Here is a 25,038-nt window from a genome sequence, read left to right as displayed (position 1 = left end):
AAGAAAGTCTATACTTCTTCCACCTTAGCTATGAGGGCTTTGAATTGCCAGTTTCACATGTTGAAATATCAAAACTATCTTCTTTCTCAATTGAAGTCTAAGGTAGATGCTCTGGCGGAAGGCATTGAGTGTAAAGAATTGCAAGATTTGGTACATGTTTCTGAACAGGTGGGTAAGCATTCTTTGCAATGTGGATTTGATGCTGTACAGGCCTCGTCTAGGGTGGCTGCCACTGGGTCAGTTCTTCGCAGGCACGCCTGGCTGAGGGATCAGAATTTATCTGACCATGTTAAAACAAGGATTTTAGATGCTCCTTTACAGTCTGATGTATTGTTTGGTTCTCCTGTGGAGGCAGTTTTAAAGAAAATGGAGGACAAGGCTAAGTCTATGCAGACTGTTAAAGATTTTTTGCAAGTTCAGCCACCGAAGTTTAGTAGGAATTGGCCTGCTAAGGGGTGGACGTACCCTTCTTATGATTCACAGTCTAGGAGAAGATCTAGACGTGGTAGGGGTAGAGCTCAGGGCTCTTTCAGACCTAGAACAGGGAGTTCACCTGCACAGTCTTGGTGAGGGCAGGGGCCAGTCCTTTCGTAAACAGGCCCAATGACCTACCTTTTCAGCTGCCAGAGCCTTCTTGTCTGGCAGCACCTTTGGGAGGAAGGTTGGCACTCTTCAAAGAAAATTGGAATTTGATTACCCAGGACAAATGGGTATTGGATATTATACACCAAGGTTACAGGTTTTATTTCCATACATTGCCTCCTTTCAAGGGCATGCCAGACGTTCCTCCTCAGCAAAGAATAGAGGCTCAAAACAAATTTCTCTGCTGCTGCAAATAGGGCCATACAGCCGGTCCCTCTGCCAGAAGTAGGCCTGGGATTTTATTCACGCCTGTTCCTAGTACCAAAGAAGGGGAACACGTGGAGACCAATTTTGGATTTGTCTATCCTCAACACTTATCTGGACATTCCCAAGTTCAAAATGTTGACGTTACAACAGCTTTTACCTCTGCTGGGCAAAGATCACTGGATGGTGACTCTGGATCTCAAGGAAGCTTACCTTCATGTTCCTATCAGGCTAAGTTGCAGGAAGTATCTGCGTTTTCGAGCTGGGACTTCTCATTATCAGTTCTCTGCATTGCCCTTTGGCTTATCTACTGCGCCCAGAGTGTTCACAAAGGTTCTGGCTCCAGTGATAGCTTTCTTCAGGCTAAAAGGAATACAGATTTATCCTTATTTGGACGATTGCCTGATTCTGGCCAAAGGAAGGGACGAGCTTCTTCATCATTTACAATATGTGATAGCAGTGCTAAGATGCCTGGGGTATTCTGTGAACGAAATAAAGTCCAGTCTAGTACCCTCTCAGGACATGTGCTTTCTGGGTGTGAGACTGAATACAGCATCCCAGATGGCCTTTTTGACCCCAGACAAACAAAAGAATCTTTCACTTTACTTCCATCAATTGTCTCATCTGTCCAGGCTGACTGCAAGGACAGTCCTTCAAGCCTTGGGGTTCATGGCATCTTGTATTCTGGTGCTTCCCAATGCCAAACTACATATGAGGAAGCTACAATGGTATCTCAAAAATGTATGGACTCAGCACTGCCAAGATATGGACACTGTCATTCAGATAATACCTTGCACTCAAAAGGAATTTTTGTGGTGGGCTCAGGAATGTCACCTAAACAAGGGACTCTCTGTGACCCGGCCAGAGGCGAGTCAGATTCTAACGACAGATGCCTCAGACAAAGCTTGGGGAGCTCATCTAAATGGAAAGTGGATACAAGACACGTGGCCTGCCAGACTACAACATCTACATATCAACTTGAAGGAGATGTTAGCAGTCCAATTTGCATTAATAGCTTTCAAGGATTTACTTCTTCCAGGGCAGGTGTTGGTTCTAACAGACAACACAACTGTCATGTGGTACATCAACAAGCAAGGGGAACACATTCTTATCCTCTATGCAGGCAAGCAATGATTTTGTGGGAGACTGCTCTCAGTTTACAACTCAATCTTCAGGCAAGGTTTCTGCCGGAGCACAGAACTCCTTAGCAGACGTGTTGAGCAGACGAATTATGGATCCCCACGAGTGGAAATTGGATCCTCATGTATTTCAGAAATTGACAGTGTCATGGGGAACTCCAGACATAGATCTGTTCGCTTCTCCACTAAACCACCAGCTGCCAAAGTTTTGCACAAAAAGGTTTCATCCCACAGCTTGGAAAGTGGATGCTCTTTCTTTCAATTGGAGCAATCTTCATGTGTATGCCTTTCCACCTCTGCCTCTCCTCCCAAAAGTACTCCTAAAGGTCAGACAGGACAAGCCAAACATGATTCTAATAGCTCCAGATTGGCCTCGACAGCACTGGTACCCATTACTGAGAAGTCTGGTTCGGGAGCCTCCATGGCCTTTGCCTTCGATTCCACACCTGCTGTCTCAAGAGAACAGTCATTTACTCAATGTCAAACTTCACTCTCTTCACCTAACAGCCTGGCATATTCTGTTTTAAACCCTGGAGGGTCTCAGCTTCCGCAGCAAGTTTTGAATGTTATTTTGGAGGCCAGAAGGCCTAGTACAAGGAAAGTATATGCAGATAAATGGAAGAGATTTTTATTTTGGAGTGCAGCAAAGGAATTTGATGTTGCTAAGCCTAATTTAAGTGTGGCTCTTCAATATCTTGCTGAGTTACTGGACAAAGGGTTGTCCTCTTCTATTAAGATTCATGCTGCAGCAATTTCTGCTCACTATGACTGTGATCCACCTTTGTTTTCTCATCCTTTGTTTAAGCAATTCCTTAGAGGGGCAAAGAATATAAGACCCCCACGTAGAGCTCCTAATCCTGCTTGGGATCTCAATTTTGTGTTGGAGAAACTCACTCTACAACCTTTTGAGCCTGCAGCTACTGCTGAGTTGAAATATTTATCATGGAAGACTGCTTTTTTGTTGGCCATTACCTCTGCGAGAAGGGTTTCTGAATTACAGGCCCTTATGGCAGTTGAGCCTTTCTTAATTTTCCATAAGGATAGGGTATCTTTACGCACTAATCCTTCCTTTATGCCTAAGGTGGTTTCTAGTGTGGCTTTAAACCAAACTATTCATTTGCCTACTTTTTATGCAAACCCCCAAAATAAAGGGGAAAAGATTTTGCACACCTTGGATGTACACAGGCAGTTGCAATATTATTTGAGCAGAACTAAAGGGTTCAGGCAGTCTCAGCAGTTGTTTGTTTCTTTTGCTTTGGGTTCTCAGGGCAAGCCTGTGTCAAAACAAACTATTTCTAAGTGGATTGGGTTTTGTATTGCTTTCTGTTATTCCCATCATGGTAAGGAAGTTCCAGCTGGGATTAGGCCTCATTCCACTAGAGCTACTGCCACATCTACAGCTTTTTTAAGGGGGGTGGCAACTAAAGATATTTTGGAGGCAGCTACTTGGAGTTCAGTGCATACTTTCTCTAAGCATTACCACCTTCCACTTTACTCTAAATCTAGGGCTGGGTTTGCCACTGCTATTTTACAGGGCATTTTGGCAGCTCCTACTACTTTATAGTTTTGCCATCCTCCCTTACCTCTGCTTTGGGATTCTACCCAAGTGTAAGGACTGCAGCAATGTGAGATGAAGAACATAGTACAGTTTTGTACCTACCATAAATGTAGATGTTCGAAGATCCACATTGCTGCAGTCCAATTTACCCTCCCTCCTTCCCCTCTGTTAGAGGCGGTTGTGTGGTTTGGGTTGTAAATATTGTGCATATTGTATATATATTGTTCATATGATTAATGCAAGGGTGGTTGGTTGTTTTTTGCTGTCTTTTGGTTTTGACCTTTCTGTTTAGGGTCTTCTGACATCTGGGGCAAGAAAAGACTGAGGATATGACGTCGGTCATGCGCATTTGTACCCTGACGTCCTGATGTCAGTCTTAAGCGCCATGACCGACGTCAGCCTAATGCTTTGATATTCGGGCCGACCGAGGACAGCGGACTACCCAAGCGTAAGGACTGCAGCAATGTGGATCTTCGAACATCTACATTTATGGTAGGTACAAAACTGTACTTTATATTTTTCATGGGAAGAGCCTCCCTTTTCATATTAATGCTCATTCTACTAGGGCTGTGGCTTTTTCAATTGCTTTCTTTAAGGTTTGAATACCAATTCCATTTTAGAAGCAGCTACTTGAACATGTGGTTGTACTAAAGCCATTCTTTATGGCTTTCTAGAGAGTTCATCTGGTCCTTCCTCTTCCCATGATGTTCTTTGTGTTTCACTGTTGCAGTCATCACATTTGGGTTATCTGCTTGCAGTAGCCCTCAGTTGGCCTGATTATCAAAGTCTTGGGTCCTTTGTTGGTTGCTGTCTCATCTTCCGTGACATCAGGTAATCAGGGGTATAAAGCATGCAGCCTATGCCATAAACATCAGTCTTTTTTGCCTTGCGGTGCCCGAAGCAGAAGCAGTTTGCAAGTGTCAGTCGGCCAACTCCTGAAATTTTCGTTTTCAAGTTTCAGAACCTAAGTCTTCAACTAAAGCTAAGTACCCCACTGGGAAACTTTTTTTTGCTCTAAACTGATGTCAGTAAAAGTCAGTAATTGTATTTCTTGTGGAAAGCAAATAACCTCATAAAGATTTTCATTCGTACTGTATTCCTTGCTTAGGCCCTGACCAAGACGTGCATTGCTGTCTGTTTTGTGCTTTATTTAAACCACGAACTATTCGTTGTCTGAATATTTACGCTTCTAAATATTTTGGTACTCAGTTCAATTATCCAGATATGTCTTCGGTAAGCCACCCGACTACCGACATTCTGAAAAAATGCAAAGATGACTAAGGAGACAGGCTGCCCTAGGTCCAAAGCTGCCGACGATGCTTCTCTTAAGCTAGTCGTCAGTTCGCCGGTATTCAGTGAGATGCTTTCACAGCCCCTGATACTCGCTACTTCAGATTCACAGGCCTCTACTGAGACCCATTCGGAGTCCGCTATGCCGCGAGATGCTTCAGCTGTGGAACCTGCGGATGTCTCTGCCTTGGATGGATCAGGAGCCGCTGTGCAGGCACCAGCTTCTGAGGGTGTATTCAGGCCTACTGACTTGCATATTAAACAGACGCCATCTTCTTCAAGGCCTAAAACTCGAACCATGCCTAGAAAACTGATGCCCAGACAGCATGGTCAGGCCTCTATGCCTAAAAAACAAATGATAAGAATGCCTGAAGACCTTATTACTTTAATCAGGGGAAGCCAACCTTCCCCCTCTGAGAGACCTAGGACTGAATTTGCTTATGATACTTCTGACCAGAATTCTGAAATTTGTTTCCTCTAATGACCAGGAATTACCCTTATCTACCTATGAGAATTCTGATGCAGAGGACTCTATTCCCTCTCCTTCCACCCCAGAGAATTTTTCTTTTGGTGAAACCTTGCATACTTTTAGGGAGCACTTTCGCTGGGGAAGCCAGTCTAAAAAGAGGCTTAGGGATTTCTTACTCCTGCCCCAACACAAGCCTTTAGCTATCCCTCCTGTACTAGACATTGTTGATGATGCCTTTTCGGAATCTAGATTAGCCCCTGACTCTCTACCTCCTGCTCCCGGAAAACCTGATAGATATTACAGGGTTCCTGACTCTCTCAAGTTCCTTTTTAAAAATCCTACTGCGAGTCCTGAGACCATTTCACAGGGACCCAAGGGCATTAAGGCTACTACTGCCAAAAGTCCTACCCACTCTGATGGAGATTCCAGGGCCCTGGATAGATGGGGTAAGCAGGTATACACCTCTGCAACCTTGGCCATTAGGGCCTTAAACTGCCAGTTTCATATGTTAAAGTATCAGCAGCATATTATTGGATTGCTTAAACAGAAAATTATGTTGATTCCTGACTGCTGAAAATAAGGATTTACAGGATTTAATGCATTCTGCTGAACAGGTTGGAAAACGTACTTTGCAATGTAGTTTTGATTCACTAGAGGCATCTTGCAGGGCTGCTTTCACTGGGTCTGTACTTAGAAGCCATGCTTGGCTTAAGGAGCAATCTTTGCCAGATCATGTTAAAACTAAATTGCTGGATGCTCCCTTAAATCAGGACCGCCTGTTTGGCAACAAAGCAGAAGTTCTTAAAAAGATGGAGGAAAAAGCTAAATGTATAAAAACTGTTAGATTTCCTACAAGTACAGCCTCCAAGATTTAGTAGGCATTGGCCCTCTAAGAATTGGTCCTTTCCTGCCTCTTCCAGGCCTTCAGTCCAGACCCAGAACCAGCAGAACACCCAGGCTTCACTCCCAGGGTGCGCACAGGACTAAGCAGTGGGGGGGACTCCTACTTCCAAATCTGTGAAGTAGTAAGACTCCCCCCATGGTAAGCTGTCTCAGTGACTTAATTTTAAAACTTTCAAGCACTTCTCAACTGACTGGTCCTTTAGGGGGAAAGATTGCTATGCAACCAGAAAACTGGGAACTCATTACCCAGGACAAATGGGTTTTAAATATATTTTCCCAAGGATACAGATGTCACTTCCACACGTTACCAACCCCAAATGGTTGGCTAGAACTACCCCCAAATCAGTGGGCAGAGGCTCAAAAGCAAGTACTCGCTCTCTTAAGCTTAAAGGCTATTCAAACTGTACCAGAAGAGGAACAGAGACAAGGTTTCTACTCAAGACTTTTCCTGGTACCCAGAAAAGACAACTCATGCCGTCCTAGCCTGGACCTTTCTATCCTAAACTCCTTTTTGGTGATTCCAAAATTCAAGATGCTAACTCTTAACCAGTTGCTTCCTATACTAGGCAAGGATGCCTGGTTGGCAACACTGGAGTTAAAGGAAGCCTACCTGCACATCCCAGTCAGGGAGTCTTGCAGATGATACCTACGCTTCAAAGCAGGCTACATGCACTATCAGTTCTCTGCACTGCACTTTGGCTTATCTACTGCTCCCAGGGTATTCACAAAGAGCCTAGCTCCAGTCATTGCATTTTGCAGGCAAAGAAATATTCAAATATTCCCATACCTGGGCGATTGTCTAATTCAGGCAGAAAGCCAGGACATACTTTTGAATCATCTGGCTTTTGTACAGAGTGTGCTAACTTGTCTGGAGTACACCATAAACGAAAAGAAATCATACCTGGTACCCTGTCAGCAAATTATATTCCTGGGAGCAAGCTTGAATACAACTTCCCAGATGGCTTTCCTCACACCAGAGAAACAAATTCATTTGACAACTTAGTTCAAACTAATTGCCACAAAAACCCTGCTATCTGCAAGGCAAATGCTGCAAGCCTTTTGGGTTATGGCCTCCTGCATTCTAATTCCATATGCAAGACTGCATATGAGGAAACTACAATGGTATCTAAAAAGCCTATGGTGTCAACATTCTCAAGATCTAGAAGCAATGATTCCGATCATACCTTGCCTACAGTTAGAGTACCTTTGTTGGGCAGAGGCCTGCCACCAAATCAAGGGAATACCATTCACTCTTCCCCCTGCCACCCAAACCCAAACAGATGCATCAGACTATGCATGGGGGGGGGGGGCTCACCTGGGAGGGAAGTGCATTCATGGCAAATGGAACCCAAGTCAAATGCACCTGCATATCAATCAAAAAGAAATGTTAGCTGTACAGAGTGCTCTGACAGCCTTCAAGGACCACATTCTCCCAGGACAATTAATGGCAAAGACAGGTAACACCACTATGTAGTACATAAGCAAGCGGGGGGGTACCCATTCATATACCCCCTCTGCAGACTAGCCATGGCTCTGTGGAACACAGCCTTGATCTACCAAGTGCATCTACATGCTCAATTCCTCCCACGAAAACTAAATACACTGGCAGACAAACTAATCAGAAATCACGTGGACCCACATGAATGAAAACTGGAACCAAAGATTTTCAACATGTTGATGAACAAATGGGGGAGCCTCGATATAGGCCTGTTTGCCTCCCCCAGAACTACCAATTGGACAAATTCTGCACAAGGACTCCCCATAAACAAGCTTGGAAAGTGGATGCTCTGTCTTTCAGTTGGAAACATCTATCAGTTTATGCCTTTCCTCCTCTGCCTCTCCTCTCCAAAGTACTACTAAAGATCAAACAGGACAAACCAAGGACAATACTGATTGCACCAGACTGGCCACGCCAACACTGGTACCTCCTCTTGCGCAGTGCGTCACTGCTGGCTGCATGACACCTGCCTCAGACTCCTACCCTGCTGTCACAGCAGGAGAACCAGATTCTGCACCCTCAGCTTCAAACCCTGAACCTGGCAGCCTGGCTAATTACCTAATCTCTCCGTTACCATCCCTCAGTAAACAAGTGTTGGATGTCATTTTGGAGGCAAGGAGGCCTAGTACTAGAAAATGTTATGCTGAAAAATGGAAAATATTCTGTGCCTGGAACCAAACTCAAGGGATGGGCACTGCAGAGCCCAATTTACCTCATATTCCTCATTATTTAACTGAGATGCTTCACAAGGGTCTTTTTTTTCCTCCTTCAAAATTCATGCCTCAGCCATTTCAGCTCATTACAACACAGAACCACCCCTCTTCTCTCTTCCACTGCTCAAGCAGTTCCTCAGAGGGGCCAAAAACTTAAGACCACCCAGGAGAGCCACAACTCCAGCCTGGGACCTTAACTTTGTATTGGAGAAACTCACTCTTCCTCCTTTTGAGCCAGCTGCAAGTGCAGATTTAAAATTCCTTTCTTGGAAAACAGCTTTCCTTTTAGCAATCACTTCAGCAAGAAGGGTATCTGAATTACAGGCCCTTATGGCAGTGGAGCCTTTCATCATCTTTCATGCGGACAGGATGTCCCTCAGGACCAATCCCTCCTTCATGCCCAAGGTAGTATCCAGTGTGGCTCTTCATTAGTCCATTCATTTGCCAACCTTCTTTTCTAATCCACAGAACAAAGGGGAACGGATACTGCACTCCTTAGATTTGCACAGACAACTTAGATTTTACTTGGATAGGACTAAACCTCAAAGGAAATCTGAACAGCTGCCGGTGGCATTTGCTGCAGGGGCAGAGGGAAAGGCTATTTCAAAGCCAACCATTTCTAAATGGATAGGCTATTGCATTCATTCCTGCTATAAGCCCTATGGAAAACCTATCCCACAGGGGATTAGACCACATTCAACCAGGGCTGCATCTAGCTCTACAGTCTTTCTTAGAGGTGTCCCTACCAGGGACATCCTAGAAGCTGCTACCTGGAGTTTTTTACATACTTCCAGCAAGCATTACCATTTGCCAATTTTCTCTAAATCCAGAGCTGGCTTTGCCACTGCAGTCTTGCAGGGCCTTATTGCTGGTTCTAATGCTATCTAAATTCCTCCTCCAATCCTTAGCTTTGGGAATCTACCCAAATGTGATGACTGCAACAGTGAAACATGAAGAACATAGTACAATTGTGCACACTTGCCATAAATGTAGATGTTGGTGTATTCACTGTTGTAGTCCTGGTTACCCTCCCTCCAGCCCCCTGACTTCTTTTGGCTGTACCTCTATTCTCCTTTACTATGCTTAAATGCTTTTTGGTGTATTTGCTTTTTTGTTGGAGGTATAACCTTGTATATATACATTTAATTGCTTCCCATTACGGGGGCACCTGACATCTGGGGCAAGAAAAACTGATGTAATGGCTTTGGCTGCATGCTTTATACCCCTGACTACCTGACATCACAGAAGATGAGACAGCAACCGACGTAGGACCCAAGACTTTGATAATCAGGCGACTGAGGGCTACTGCAAGCAGATAACCCAAATGTGATGACTGCAACAGTGAATACACTCAGAACATCTACATTTATGGTAAGTGTACACAACATTTATGGTAAGTGTACACAACTGTACTTTTCCTGCTAAGCTTTGGTACTCTCCCTAATGTAAAGAATACTGCAACATTAGAATAGAAGGACATAGAATAGTTGTGTAAATCTTACCATAACCGTAGATGTCCTTTTCTACATTGCCGTATTCAGTACTTAGCTCCCTCCCCCTGGTGCTTGCTTTTGTTCTAGATGTCTGATAACCTTCTTCTTACCTTAGGCTGGCGTTCTTCCTGGGACATTCAGTTCTGATGATTGTACATGTGGACATTACTTTTATGTCCAACGTACTCCGAAGCCATTTGTGCGGCATTTCACATACTAGCAGTATTTAAAAGCTCTTTTATACTGGCCAGACATTGGGTCGACCTTGTTGGAGGATCCCTCATGTAAAGAATACTGCAACATAAAAGGAGGAGGGCTTTTATGGTTATGGTAAGATTTTAAACAACTATTCTATCTCCACTTTGGAACTTTCCTATGTCTGTTAAATCTACCTCTTGTGGAATGATGAAAATGTATTCTGTCATGTAATCATAGTTCAACACATTCATCCAGCATGCTGCCAGGTCATGTTTTCAAGATTCTCCTGGACCTGGTTTTGTAGTACTATTCAAGACAGGGCTTCTTCTCCCCAAGTGCCCCACTTGACTGCAAGTGGATGCAGTTACTGTGAACGTGGAGGGTTTGCATTGTTTTCCAGCACTAAGCATCACGGTACAGGCTATAGACTTCAAAACAGGTGTTTGTCTGTTGGAACCTGTCCTTGAGGATACAGGTATGCATGCTTGGCAGATGTAGTCTTGACAAGTACCAGTGGGCTCTTCATGGGCCAGAATCCCTCTGGCAATTCTGACTGGTGTAAACTTGAACACAGATCTGGCACTTGACGGTGCACTTTCATTTCTGCACAGTGTCTGCTCATCCAAACTGCAAATGGGGAGGGGGTGAGGTTCGTCCTGTGATCTTAAGAGAAGTCAGATATCTTCAAGTTAATCATCTCCGAGACTGGGAAGACTTCATCTCATTGCGGCTCCCCAGTTTGCCCACTGCTTTAGAAAATCTTATAAGCTGATGAAGTTTTGCATGGACTTTTTGTGCTTATTTTACTTCCCCCGAAAAAATCTTCTGAATAAGTACTGTAGAAGGTGGAGCCCAGTGTCACCTCTGTGGAAGAGCTAAGCAGCAATGTAATTTCTATAGTGCAGGGATGCACAAACAGTGGTCACTGTTCTTCACAGAGGACAGATGCTCTCTGTTGGCCCTCACCCAAGTTGTGTAAATCCTTGACCAGCTATATTAGAGATGATTCCACTGGTCTTCAGCATGGGTCCCAAAGACCACATTTTCTTGCTGCTTTTCTGGGAGGATTCAGGCCATGTCATTTCATACATAGAATGTTTTTGTTTTTGGGGGAGGCTTTTGCTTGGAGAATGAGCCTTGAGTTGGGCTTTGCTTGCGCTGAGGTCCTTTTGAGGTTTCTGAAGGAGATGAGAGAAAAAAAAGACCATATAATGTGCCTGTTCCTTGCCTTTTGTTTTTGCTTTATTTGGGGATTAAGAGCCCTAGCCTATTTGGAGCTCTCCCCAAAAGTCCTTACGACTAGTACAAATAATATAGTTTGGAAACTCAAGACTTCTAAGACATGGTCTTGATGGAGGGTCCATATAAAAGGTATTGATCAGACATTTGGAACCCTAAGTGATGATTTTTATGGCTGGGTTTATCCTCTGTGCCATTTAGCACTTCGCATCTCTTTCCAGAAATTCACATGCTCAAGGATAGACGTGTGCATAACTAATGCTGTCATGGCATTCATACTACATTAGTTACTCATTCTTGTCTACCACTTGCAGTTACAACTTCAGTTGCAGATTTTTCCTATGTCACGTGTCCCTAAGATATTCTGTCTGTTTTTAACTTGAAGAAATTATTGAACATTTGAGAGAGTTTTTTTCTTCGACGTATAGATGGCCTGTAGTTTTACCTGACATTTTCCTTGGAAAACTGGTCAGAGCTAACCACACCACTGTGTATGTATTGGGTCTAATGGACATGGTCACATTGACTAATGAAGATGTGACACATTGACCCATGTCAAAATGGGAGAAAGGGGGTTGATGAGGATTGCAAAACCTTCTTTTTCATTCTCAATTAGGATTTTTTCCTTAAACAGCAGGGACTCTGTCCCATTTTGGTCCACTTATTTCTGTGGAAGTCTTAGAACCTGTATAAGGTGTGCCACCACCTTTAACCTGTGGTGAGAATATTCCTTTGGTGTTTAGACTGTCATTCCCCATCTTGAATTTCACTTTTTCACTTGATTTTTTACTTCAGAGACCCCCCCCCAACATAATCAGGGCTTAACCTTCATCTCCTAGTGCACCTTCGTATACCAGATATACAGATTGACTCTAGTAAAGGAAGAGCCACAAGCTGTACCTCTGCAGCTAACTGTCTCACCGCAGCCATATGAAACCTACAGTTAGGTAACATGCCTGCTGTGGATATGCGCTGCAGTCCTCCGCTATGATAAAGAGCCCCAAACATAATTTTATCAGAATGTCTCTCTCCCACCATTGCAAAAGTTGAGCTAGGCACATTTAATTTAAAATACATTGCCTTTGTGGATCATTCCTTGTGAAAAGTGATACTGCAGTATCTGACTACACCAGCAGAATTCAGATATGACTGACAAGTTAAAATGGGAAATGAATGGCTGGTTATGCTGAACTTGCTGAAGCCATCATTTAGCAGTTGGGGTTAAAGGTCATTGACCAAGATGAGAGAGTTCTTTGTAAAAGATTGTACAGTGTTAGAATAGTGGAAAAGATGAAATGAAGAGACTATAAAATTTGTAAAAGATTTGTGCAAGTGGGTCAGGTGGACTTGTGATAAAATTCTAGCGCAGTATGCTTACTGAGCCTTTAGGTACCCAATGCAAACAGGAGGGATGGGATGGGATACTTCAGTATAATTTGCTATATGTAGCAGCCTAGAAAGTGTTTGGGTCTGGCAATAGTCTTTTTTAAACAGAAGTACTGTCCAGAGGGAAGGAAAAAGGTGGCTTTTTTATTTATTGCTTCTTGCTGACCATCAGTTCCTGTTCTGTTTGTTCACTCTGTGAGAACTGGTTTTGAACCACTCATTTGTCAGAGGCAAGATAGCTGGTCACAGAGTTGTCATGTTGGTAGATATCTGTTTTTTTCCTCAACACCATGCCCTTCTCATTGTGCAGATGCTTACAGACATATACACACTGTACAGGGCTGTCCTCACTGGATTGAGCTCACATTCCTGGTCTATGGCCCTGTTCATTGCATGCAACCCTCTGCCTTTTATGGTGTCAGTTGGCTGACCAGAACCAAGAAAGGTGAGTTGGCCTTAGCCGCTCACAGTCACCCTCGCCCATTTGACTCTTTCAGTACCTGAGCTGCTACTCAAACTCAAGTTCTCTGGGGTTTAGTCAGGGCTTTATCCCTGAACACCACAGAGCTGAGTTAGATCACATTTGTTTGGTGCTTGTGATGCATTTCACTATTAGGAACGTCAGCTTTTGAAAGCCTAGTGACTGGCCTTACTTCGAGAGATCAGCACACTACAAAAAAAAATATGTAGAAACAGAAACTGATCTCTCCACGAAACAACAAGTAGCAATTTCACCAACCAAATAAATAAATAATCCAGTAGAACTTATAAAAGATAAAATAAAATAAACCTTTTATTTAACGAGTGGGATAAGCGCTTTCGCGTGGGTACAACCACGCTTCTTCAGATAATAATTACACCCACTGACTGGCTTTAAATAACAAAACAGTTAGCCAAGACATTAACTTAATTGACTAATTAATTGATTCAATTATCATTTAAAGAAATAATGCTTAAAAACATAGAACATTTCTATAATATATAGAAATGAGTAAACAAACAAATAGATGAAAACTTTAGGCTAAGTACATTAAGCCATGGGGTATGAAAAATAGATGAAAACTTTTGGCTAAATATATTAAGCCATAGGGTATAAAAAACAACACCTTACATATATTTAGTAAAATTAAGAGAGTGTCAAACATGATTTGAACTTCAACCTGGAATTCAAAACTAAATAGAATACGACATTTCTCAAACATTAAATAAGTATGTAAGTGTGTTCTAAAAAAGCATGTTTTAAAAATGCATGTTTTAAAAAAGCATGTTTATGTCTAATAGAGCAACTTCAATGAGGTACAACAATATATTAAAAACATTTCCAGTTAACGCAAACTTAAAGTATAACATTCTGGAATCATGCATAAAAGACTTTGTTCAAAAAAATCAAAAAAAATCAAAAATCAGTATTTGTCAATTTGACAACATTTCTTTACTTGCTAAGTAATAAATAGATGCTCTAGATATATTTAAATGTGTATAAAATGTATATAATAACCGTATAAGCAACTATTATATAAACTATGCATAGATGCGTCTATCTAAAAGTATATATATATATATATATATATATATATATATATATATATATGAAATGTACTATATATACAGATTAACATTTTAATATTGACTAAAAAATATATAAAGGATATAGTTTTAAAACTAAGTAACCCATTAATCAAATAGATGGATGAATGAAACAAATAACTAGTCAACCAATCAATTAGGGATACATCTCTTTATATATTAATTATTAATTTATTTAATTGATTATTTATTTATTTAACTATTTAATAATTTAATAATTTGCTTACAAGTTAAATATCAACTAAAAAAGTCTACTAGATTATCAAAAACTAATACTTAATAAATATATATGTATAGTTATATAAAAAATAATTTTTTAATGTCTGTAAATATTTGATTACTATGTAAATATTTAAATGTATATCAGAATAAGAAGATTTAAGGAACATAAAAATATTAATGCACAATAAAATAACTGTGGAATGAATTGCATTAAGACATGATATGTCAAAACTATGGCTAAGAAGCTGAAATAAACAATTTTTTTAGAACATTCAGAGTCCTCTTATTAACGTTTCCTACCATTTAGAATAGGCTTTATAGACACCGAAGTGTTTAGGCCAGGGTAGTTATGTGCATTAAACCTTAGAATCCACTTTAGTTCAGCTGATGCAAGACTATTATTAGCATCACCTCCTCTTAGGTTCTGTACTATTACTTCTAACACTCTAAAACAAAACGCATGATCTTCATGTTCTTTTATGTGCAGAGCTAAAGCATTAGTATCTGAGGTTTTTCTTATTTCATAAAGATGATCATAAATTCTATCAGATAACTTTCTTTTGGTAAGACCTATGTAAAAAGCAGTACACTTAACACAGGTAGCCAAATATACCAAGTTTTTAGTAAAACATGTGGCAAAACATCTGAAGTGGAATGTAAAGTTCAACGTAGGATGGATATAAGATGGAGTAGAACAAATATAAACACATCTATTACATTTTCCACAAGGAACAGTCCCAACCCTCTCATTAAGATGTTTAAGCACTGTAGGATGGTCCTTAGAGGATTTGTTTTAGGTTTGGACAATTTTTATATAGGAATCTAGGATAGTTCCCTATTAGACATGTTACTGATTCATCAGTTGTAAGTATATTCCAATTTTTGCGTATTATTTGTTCTAAACATTTCACATCACTTGTATATTTGATGACATAGGAAAGTTTCATAGCCTTATTTAATGTAGTGACTTTCTTATTGTTGAGATGACTGGATTAAGCATCTTAGCTGCATGAATATTTGTCACTGAAGGACTCAGAACACTTTCTTTAATTGTTTTAGTTAAGTCACTATTGTAACCTCTATTCAAGAAAAGTGTTTCCAATCTTTCTGCTTCTAGCATCAAGGATTGTTCAGTTTGACAAAGCCTGGTTAACCTAATGAACTGATTTTTGATGATACCCGGGAACGTATGCCTGGGATGCATACTGTCGTATTTAAGTAAAGTGTTAGCCCAGGTAGGTTTCCTATATAAAGATGAAATAACAGTTCCCTGTTTAGTAAGCATCAGAGTAACATCAAGAAAATGAACACACTTGTTCGAAGCTTCCATTGTAAATCTCAAATAGGATGTAGTGGATTCTAAAAATTCCAAAAAATGTTGAAAATCTATTAGTGTACCTTGCCATATAAGGAGGACATCATCCACAAAGCGTTTATAGAATTTAACATGCTTAAAAGTGGGATAATTAAACATAAACTTCTTTTCCCAGTTAAAGACCACTAAGTTTGCGTACGTATTCGCACAGGGGGTGCCCATCGCTACCCCCCATGTCTGTAAGTACGTTTTGTCATTGAACATGAATAAGTTATTATTCAGTACCAAATCTAATAGCTGGCAAATTAAAATTATCTTATCCCCATTAAATGTGGTATCTCCAGCTAATAGTTCTCTGATGGCTTCCAGCCCGATGTCATTGGGAATAGAAGTGAATAAATTTTTTACATCAAGGGTTACCAAAAAATACTTATTGTTCGTAACATCAAGAGTGACATCAAGTAAACTATCCAATAGTTGGTAGGTATCTTTTAAAATGGAAGGAACAGCATTAACTATAGGTCTAAGAAGTCGTTCAGTAAGTGTGGATACAGTTGCAGTGTCCCAATTACTTCGTGACACTATGGGCCGTAAAGGTATAGGGGTTACATTTTTATGAATTTTTGGTAACCCTTTTATCACTGGGATGGTCGGAAACTCTATATATAGGTAGTCATATAATTCAGGAGAAATTTGCCTGCATATGAGTAAATCATACAATGTTTCATGTACAGCTGTGATGATTTTATATACCTCATTCAAGGAAATAATCTTATAAGTAGCTATATCTGATAACATATTTGACATGAGAGGTATAATCAGAAGTATTCAAAATGATTATTCCTCCACCTTTATCTGCAGGTTTAAAAGTTAAATCATTTAACTTTTTCATTTTATTTAAAGATTTAACTTCATCAGATGTTAGATTCACATAAGCTATCCTCTTAGTGTGACTAGAGAATAAAGAGTAGAAATCTTTTTCGCAAGCTTTTAAAAAACATTCTATACTAAAGGGTAGTACAGGTGAAAAGTTGCTCTTACGTTTTAAAAACATAGGATCACTTTCCGTAAAGTTGCCATTGTGTAACGGTAGAGCTTTTAAAGAACAGTTTCAGAGCAACATTCCTACAGAAAAGTCGCAAATCACATAAAGTATCAGTTAAACTACTGCATTGTGCAGGAATAAAACTCAAACCCCTGTTAATTAGACTTATATCAGACAGATCCATGTGATAAGAAGACAAATTAATGAATAAATCAGTCACATTCTCTGTTTTCTTGAGGTTCCATACCTCTCCCTGGAGATTTTCCGCTTCCTCGGTCCTCTGCTGTGCGAACGGCCTCTGCCGTGAAATTGCTGTTTCACCGGGTAGGGTAAAAAACGATTTGAGTCTTGGGCTGTCTTAGGTCTTGCTCCTAGCAGAGTGTCATTTGGTATATTGAGCAATGCCAACTGATTAGGAGGCGGTGTGTCGGAAATCACAGTAGACCTGGGAACACCATTATCCGTTGTGTTAGACATATTTGTTTCTGTTACAGTGGAAGAAGGCAATATAGAACTGACGGTAGTTGGAGCTGAATGAGTGACGTCATCTGGAGGATGCGCTGAAGGTGTCTGATTCTGCTGATAGGCTTGTGATGTGTTGCTTCTTGGCCAAACAAAACAGATCAGCACACTACCTCTTTAGGCTAGATTGGTACCCTTCCTCTGGTTATCAGGACAGAAATAGTTTGAGGGACTTTTGCTTACACCACGTTTATTTATTTCTTGCTTCTGTTCAAGTTAAGATTGTACAATTACAAAAGTTACTATTTTTGTTGACTGTGTAAAGCAGATTCCCCACACAGATGTTTGTGTTTTTTTTTGCATTGTGCTGTAGTATTAAATTGCCAGTTCTTCCCACTGTCCAAGGTTCAACTTGCAGATAGTCAAGTAGACAATAGAATCTCTCCAGGAATACCTTGGTCAGAAAAAAATTGTCGCTGTGATGGCCAAATTTATTTATGATGCCCCTTCCAGAAAGAAAACTCTATAGAAGTACCCAGAAATAAAGGAGTCCCAGGAGAAAGGCATCATATCAAAATAGAAAGGTCTCCATAGGCCTGAGGGTGTGCAGTTTTTGTAGCCCTTGAACCCAGTGGCACAGCTGGAGTGTGGTACCTTTGAAGGCTGCCAAACTAGTGGTGATGGCATGTCCTCCCAAGTTGAATCCCTTCAGGTGTCATTTTGTTCCTGTCTTCAAGTTATGTATATTCGAAAACATATGTTGCATTCATCTAGCAGTTGTCTAGATAAAGCATTGTACTTGCATTCATCTAGCAGTTGTCTAGATAAAGCATTGTACTTGGATGCAAGTCATGGGTAAGATTTCCATGACTGTTCTAACAGGATGAAACAAGTGATTTCCTAAACTCTTGGAGTTTAGACCATTATGAGATTGTCAGGAGGGGATAGACTTTCAGTAATATTATAAAGGCTAGTTCAAGATGCTAGGTCTCAATGGGGTACTTCGTTGTTAATGGTCTTTGTGCCTAAAAGGCTTTTGGCGAGGTGGCATGGGAATTTACATTTTGAGCCCCGTCATTGTTTGATTTAAGGCTTTTAAAAATTCTGTACTAATGTGCAGTGGTTCCAAAGTTAAGGTAAATGTGGCCCTCGGGCGTTTCCTCCAATGTGAACTGACTAGAGGAATCTGGAAGGGATGCTTGGTTTCCACACACTTTTTTTGTGTGTTATTAAATCGGAGATTGCACAATAACATGAGTGCAAATAGATTAATAGAAAGGAAAACAACTCTGAATGATATTTGTAGTATTTTCAAGCAGCATACATGTATATTTTCCTTTTAACAATTGTTCACTGCAGCATTTCATAAATTGTTCAATTCATGCCCCTTAAACCTCACTCCTTCTCCTGAACATTATATGCTGTATGTTTGTCTTTTCAGCTTTTCCTGGTAAGGGGTTGCCACAGTGAAACTCTGGTCCACTAATGATTGGCAGTAGATTTTTATGGTGCCGAGTTACCAGCCCGATGCCCAACCTTCAGTGAAGGCACGCCCATTCACGCATGTGTTTCGGAGGCCACTCGACCGCGGGGAGAGCATGCAGACTCCACACAGAAGGCACTCCCACCGAGTAATGAACATGAGAACCTCTTGCTGTGCGCAACAATGCCACCGTTGTACCACTGCGGCCATTATGCTGTATGTACTGTTCCCTTAAACGCCATTTATTTTTGTGTAATTTGCCTGTTTTCTTTCCAAAGATTTCACCTTCAGTTCCTTTTTTCTCTTTTACAGTATTCAGTACATCAGTTACATTTCATTTAGATTTCCATTTCCATTTTCTAGTAATTGCTTTTTGGCGGCTAATAGCATTAAATTTAGTAAGGCCTTACCTTGCCTAGACAGATAAGATCCTGTGACCCAGCTCAACAGAATCCTTTCCTTCATTGCAACCACTGCTCCCCTGACATTTCTGAGACAGAGCTCTGTATGGCATTTTTAAAATCTTCCAATCTGTTACACTTCCAAAACATGTTCCCAATTATGTCTTTCTTTTAAATCACAACTCCAGCATTTGGTATCTGAGGGAAAAAATCCCTGAAGTCTGCTTCTGGTATGAAAATATCTGTGCAAAAAAAAAAACTTCTAGATTTTGTTGTGTACTCTGGAGCCATGCAGTTGTCCTTCCAGTATTTTATATGCCTAATTATTCCTTCTTCAGCAGCTACTTCTGTTCTAGACTTAACTGTACCACATCAGGTCTTTCACATAGCACTCTTATAAGTATGCCTGTACTACATCAATCAGTGGGAGGGAAGGCAGTCTCTAACCTACAGTCCTTACTTCTGCTTGGTTTCATTCAACTTTACTATTCCATCTCTGTTCATTTACTCCCAATACCTTTGTTCCTTTGCCAACTTACTTTAGTAAATTTCATCCTGGTGTTGCCAGTTTTGTATATCCTACTTCAATCTTTTTTCTCCATTCCCATGTTGACTTAATTGTTGGAATACTAGCTGAACATATTCTGTACAATTGCTATTCTCCTTAAGGGCCTGCATCCAAAACTGTACTCTTTCTCAAACTCCTGTTGTTGTCATCCCTTTCCACTATGATTTATAGCCTTCTTTTTGGTTATATATGTGAGCCTCAAGTCTGCAGCTTTTAAGTAAAAATAAATAAAATCGTAATCCTGAATCACCTGTTCTGTGAGGAGAATCTACTCATTCCACTTAACTCTTGCTGTCTTCTCCCAAATACATTTCTTCAGTTTTAATTACCATCTACAACTTTTTTTGGTTGACAAAAATATGCTTGCCCTGTATATGAAAGTACAAGGACTAAAACCAAATTCAGTGCTTGTACCGTACTGTCCATGTCCATAATCAAGTGCTTTGAGTTTCTCAGTTTTTGTTTCATCTTTTTAGTCCTTTCCTACATATCTTTAGCTATCATAGCCGATTTCTTTTAAATCCATAAACCCAACTACTTATGTCACCATAAATATGGGCATTGCTGACCCAGTTCATATGTGCAAAGGTTTGTACCAGTTTAACCTTTGCTTTGTCTTCTTTATTTTGTATCCAGAAAAGACCTGAAACTGTTTCAAAATGTTCACCACCAAAATATTTTCTGTATTTATCTGATACAGAATATCTGCAAATAAGGCTAACTTGAGTACTGTTCCAGTTTTCTGGAATTTTTGTGAGCATCTTATTTTTCTTTCAGTGGCTCCAAATATAAATGAAATAAAGGGGAAAGAAGACACCTCTGCCTTTTTCTGTTATTTAAACACAGAGTGGGAACTCTTCCACATTAATTATTGACTCCAGTCCTTCATATGTCTTCATAATTAACCCTGTTCTATCAGAGAATAAAGATGCTTACATTACCTTGTCATAAAATCCCAAGTGACTCTGGATTGCTTTCTCATTATCCAGACCCACCAATAATAGTGTCTTCATAATTCTGGGTCCCTCTGGATCATTGTTAATGGCATCAGTTTTTTGCCACCCTTCCTATCAGTTTTGGCAACACCTTTACCATTCTCTCTCTTAGTGTAGAAATAAAAAAAAACACTTGTTTTAAAATTGAAATTAGTCAGTGTAAAGCTGTGTTAGAAGGGTTTTTGCCCTGTTTGGGTAATACAACCACCACAACTTTCTTCCAAGATGCTGGTATTTCCTGTCTTTAAAGTACTGTTAGACAAAACTTCCCAGATCTTTATCGCTTTCTATCCTCCAAACTTCCACAAGAATACCATCTCTTCTGGGGAATTTCCTATACATCACAATTCTTTCTCATTTCTTCTTGCATTGCATGTTAATTGTTGAGACTCCTCTCCCTGCAATCGTGGCATCCATTTCTGCTTTTCTTTTGTTTCACTTTCCTCTGCTTTATGCAAATTTTCATAACATTTCTAATCAGTGCATCTGTTGGATCTCTGGTTAATTTTATCATACGCTTCCTATGTTAGGCAACAACCCTTTCTACTTGGTCTTGTCATTGTGCTAAAAGTTTTCTGTGCTCTGGAGTTATCAAAAATAGTTGCTTAGCAACCTTTCTAAACTTGTACATATTATCCAAATAGTGTTCTTTTCTCATTTAGCACTACAGTTGCTCAATTTCCTGTTTTGTGTGATTTTTCCTCTTCTGCTACTTTGCCCCTGTCAGTCTTTCTGTTATTTCTACCCTAGTTGTATACTCCATTTTTATTTTATCGCACTCAGTAGCTGCCCTTTCTGAAGAAATTTGTCTTCCTAATAACTCTTAAGTAATTTCTTCTAACCGTTTCTTAAATTCCTGTGTTTAACAGGTCTCATTATTACTTCATTACCCTTCACCTTTATGTTGATATTTAATGGTGCATGATCTGAAATAAATATTGCATGTATATCAAAGCTTTGCCTTCCTTCATTGTTGACAGGTGGGTAGAATGTGAATTTAATACTAAAACAAAAATTAAGTCTTTCATTTTGCTTTACTTTGTAGGTGCTGTCAAGAGCTTTCAGGAATCGTTTTGTTGAGCTGCACTTTGATGAATTGCCCAGTGCTGAGCTAGAGACTATCTTGCACAAGCGGTGCAGCCTGCCTCCCTCATACTGCACAAAGCTGGTTAAAGTCATGTTGGAGCTTCAGGTACACATGCCTTTTCATTTAATTCTGCACAGCTTGAAGGGTACTGGCTAATTTTTACTGCTTTTCATTTTAATATTTCTCTTTACAGTATTGAATGTATTCTGGCTTAAATCCTTTCTCTTATGTTGGCTATTTTTGCACAGAGTAATAAAACCTGGGCTTATATGGCTTGGGTACTGACTGGCTGAGGGAAAGGTGGGTGTTAGCAGCAGCCACTGACTCCTCTGTTCTGTGGAGGTAAGTTGGAGAAGTCCTGTTACAATGCCTTCCTTTGAGTGAAGGCTCCAAAAGTTCTTTTCATATATACAGGGACTTGGAGTGTAAGCCCATTGAAGGAGTGGTTGCACTCCAGTTAGCCATCAGAAGTTTCCACAGCATTCATGGGTGCAGAGCCGCAAGCGTTGTACCATGCTTACTGAGTACCAGAGTACAGGTTATAGGGAATGGCTGTACACAAGTACAAAAACTGTAGAACTTAAGGATTGTGATGTGTCAGGACTACCTCAGCTTCCTTTCTTGGCTCGTGGAATATGACATCTATTCGCTTGGGTCCCTCCTTGTAGGTGGTCCCAGTCTTAGGAGAAAGCTAGGCTTGTGGTGCAGCATGAGAAAATGGAGTTGTAGAAAACTGCTGATTGGACCCAAAAACAAGATGATGTGATTAAGTGACAGTTTACTCTGTTTTAATTCTTAATATTGTGTTGTGTTAGAATGTTCAAAACATCTTTTACTGTTGTGTTGTTTTTATTTTTATTGTTTTATTTGAGTCTGGTTTTGCTAGTTTTTTTTTTTTTTTTTTTTTTTTTTTTTTTAAGGCATCTTGGTTATGGCATGTATTGTCCAGGTCTGTCCCTGTGTGTCTCCCTTGTGAAAAGGACAGTTTAGATGTCCTTCCATATCACTGTTGTAGTATTCATAACAGATGGGATCTTCTGCCAAGGGTAGCCTTATGTCCAGCCAGTATACTGAAGCCTTTAATTCTTACTAGTGTCGTACATCAGGCGTATGCTACCTCTGTCAACCTAGGCTAGGGCATAAAAGTGATGTACGGATCTCTATACTTGGAACTTTTTTGCTGCCAGTCTGAACACCCTTTGCTGTGCTAGTTATTCTGCACCTTTTACAGGTAAGTATCCCATTTTAGGTTCCTTTTTTTTATGATGTGTTTTGTGAGTTCATGTCCTCCAAGAAAGGTAAATAGTGTGGGAGGAGGATTCCCCATAAAGATGATCAAAAGTGTTCTCTAGGTGCTTCTCATGACCACAATCAGTGCTCTGTTTGTTAGGCATTTGTGATTAACACACTCTGCAGCCGTCTGTCTTCTCTTTTAGTTTATCTTGAGAACCAATGACTCAAGTTGTTGGCCCAGGATACCAAGGCCAAATCCTCCTGCCCCAAGATGCAGCCATCTCTCAAGAAAAACGCTAAAAAGTCAAGGTCTGATATTGCATCTGTCCAGCCTCTGTCTCTTAAGGTGGATGATACCCCTGAAGACTGCCCACTGCTGATGTTGGATCCTTTTGCTTCAGCCCTGTTGGAGGCCAGCATGAAACTGGCTTTTTGCATGTTCTCTGAGGCTTTGCATATATTCACTGTGGATGTGGAGGGGAAATCACTGCTGATCATATCTGAGGGGTCTTGGGAGATTCCTCCGATCTTGTTTAGAGATGAAGTGCTTGGTACCCTAATTGAATCAAGACAAGGTTCTAAGCTGCTGAGGTTTGTTAATAAAAGATGGAAAACTAAGCAGATTTCTCCCACTCCCAAAGCTCCTCAAAAGGAGTGGTAGGATTTTACTCTGGGTTTGTTGAATGGACCTAACTGCTTTGAGACCACCTTAGGGAGGTTCAGGACCTGGTCCTCTACCTCAAAAATATCTCGGGAACCCAATTCTTTTGCTGAGGAATCTGATTCTGATGAGGATTCCTTGGCCTACGTCTCCCAGTTACTGTCACCATTGGACTATGGTTCTAAAGAGAAGGAGTTCTTAAGTCCTGACTCCTCTGTGGAAGAATTGTCCTTTGGGGATACAGTTGTTGACATGATGGAAAAGTTTAAATAGGACTACTTCCAAGTTTCTGACATCCAGAAAAGATGAGTTGCTGCAGGTGGACTACCATAAGCTTTCTGTGGTTTCCCATGTTGAGTGTTGGATGCTTTTTTCAGCTGCTGCTTTGGCTTCTGATTCCCACCCTTCTGCTCTTGTAAAGCCTGACCATTTTTATAACATCTTGAGGCTTTCAGGTTTCTTTGTGTCCTACTTTTGACTTGGCTGTGATTTCTGTCTCTGCTGATAAACCTTCTTGGCTTTTTCTTTCCTCTAACTTCACTCAGACAAGGATAGTCGAGCTGTGGAGAAGCTGGGGAAGAAGGTCTACAATTTTGCCACCCTGGCATTTCATACCATTAACTGTCAAACTCACTTGACAAGGTATATTTTATCCGTTTTGTCTCAGCTGCAAAGGGTTTTGTCTGACCTGCCTGATTCTGAGGCTGTCCACTGCTCTTTTTTGGTTTAGTCTACATCTTTGGTAGCTCATGACTGCATTAAATGTAGTTATGATGCTGCTGCTTCAGGATCTGTCATGAGGCGATATTCCTGGATTCATCTTCAAGCTTTGCATGCTGATATTAAGGCTAAGCTTCTTGATACTCACCTAAGTAATCAAAATCTCTTTGGTACTCCAGTGGCAGATTTATTTATAACATTACAGGATCAAGGCAAAGTCATGAAGGACATTAAACAGACGTTTGTTTCTCCCATTCCTAAGTTTGAGGAATTATCTTGCTTAAAACTACCATTGTTTGTATGCAGTCTTGCCAGCCCACTGAAGGTAAAAAAAGTCTCTAGGCATGTTTTTTTTCTGAAGAACCGGGCCAGTAAATGGAACAAGCAGGCACGATGTAGAAATACACCACTTTAATAGTTCAAAAACCACAGGTAAAACAATATTCCACAAGTTAAGCGCTTTCTTCCCCAACTGCAAGGGACTTCATCAGAACAAATGAATGGAACATCCCAGCCATTTTGTGTAT

General features: G+C 40.5%; 1 protein-coding gene across 1 annotated transcript in view; it reads left to right on the top strand.

Annotated features, from left to right (window-relative positions):
- Positions 1-25,038, top strand: part of MDN1 (midasin AAA ATPase 1) — a 3,484,183-nt gene that overhangs the window by 1,156,793 nt on the left and 2,302,352 nt on the right. Inside the window, exon 26 of the mRNA XM_044071809.1 lies at positions 21,856-22,002. Within this exon, the coding sequence (XP_043927744.1) occupies positions 21,856-22,002 (147 nt within the window). The remainder of the gene's footprint in view (positions 1-21,855; positions 22,003-25,038) is intronic.

Source organism: Protopterus annectens, chromosome 1.part0, assembly GCF_019279795.1.
Source record: "Protopterus annectens isolate FY-2018-M chromosome 1.part0, PAN1.0, whole genome shotgun sequence".
Lineage (NCBI taxonomy): Eukaryota > Metazoa > Chordata > Ceratodontiformes > Protopteridae > Protopterus > Protopterus annectens.
The sequence above is the reverse complement of the archived record's forward strand: the minus strand, read 5'-3'. Positions and strand labels throughout refer to the sequence as shown.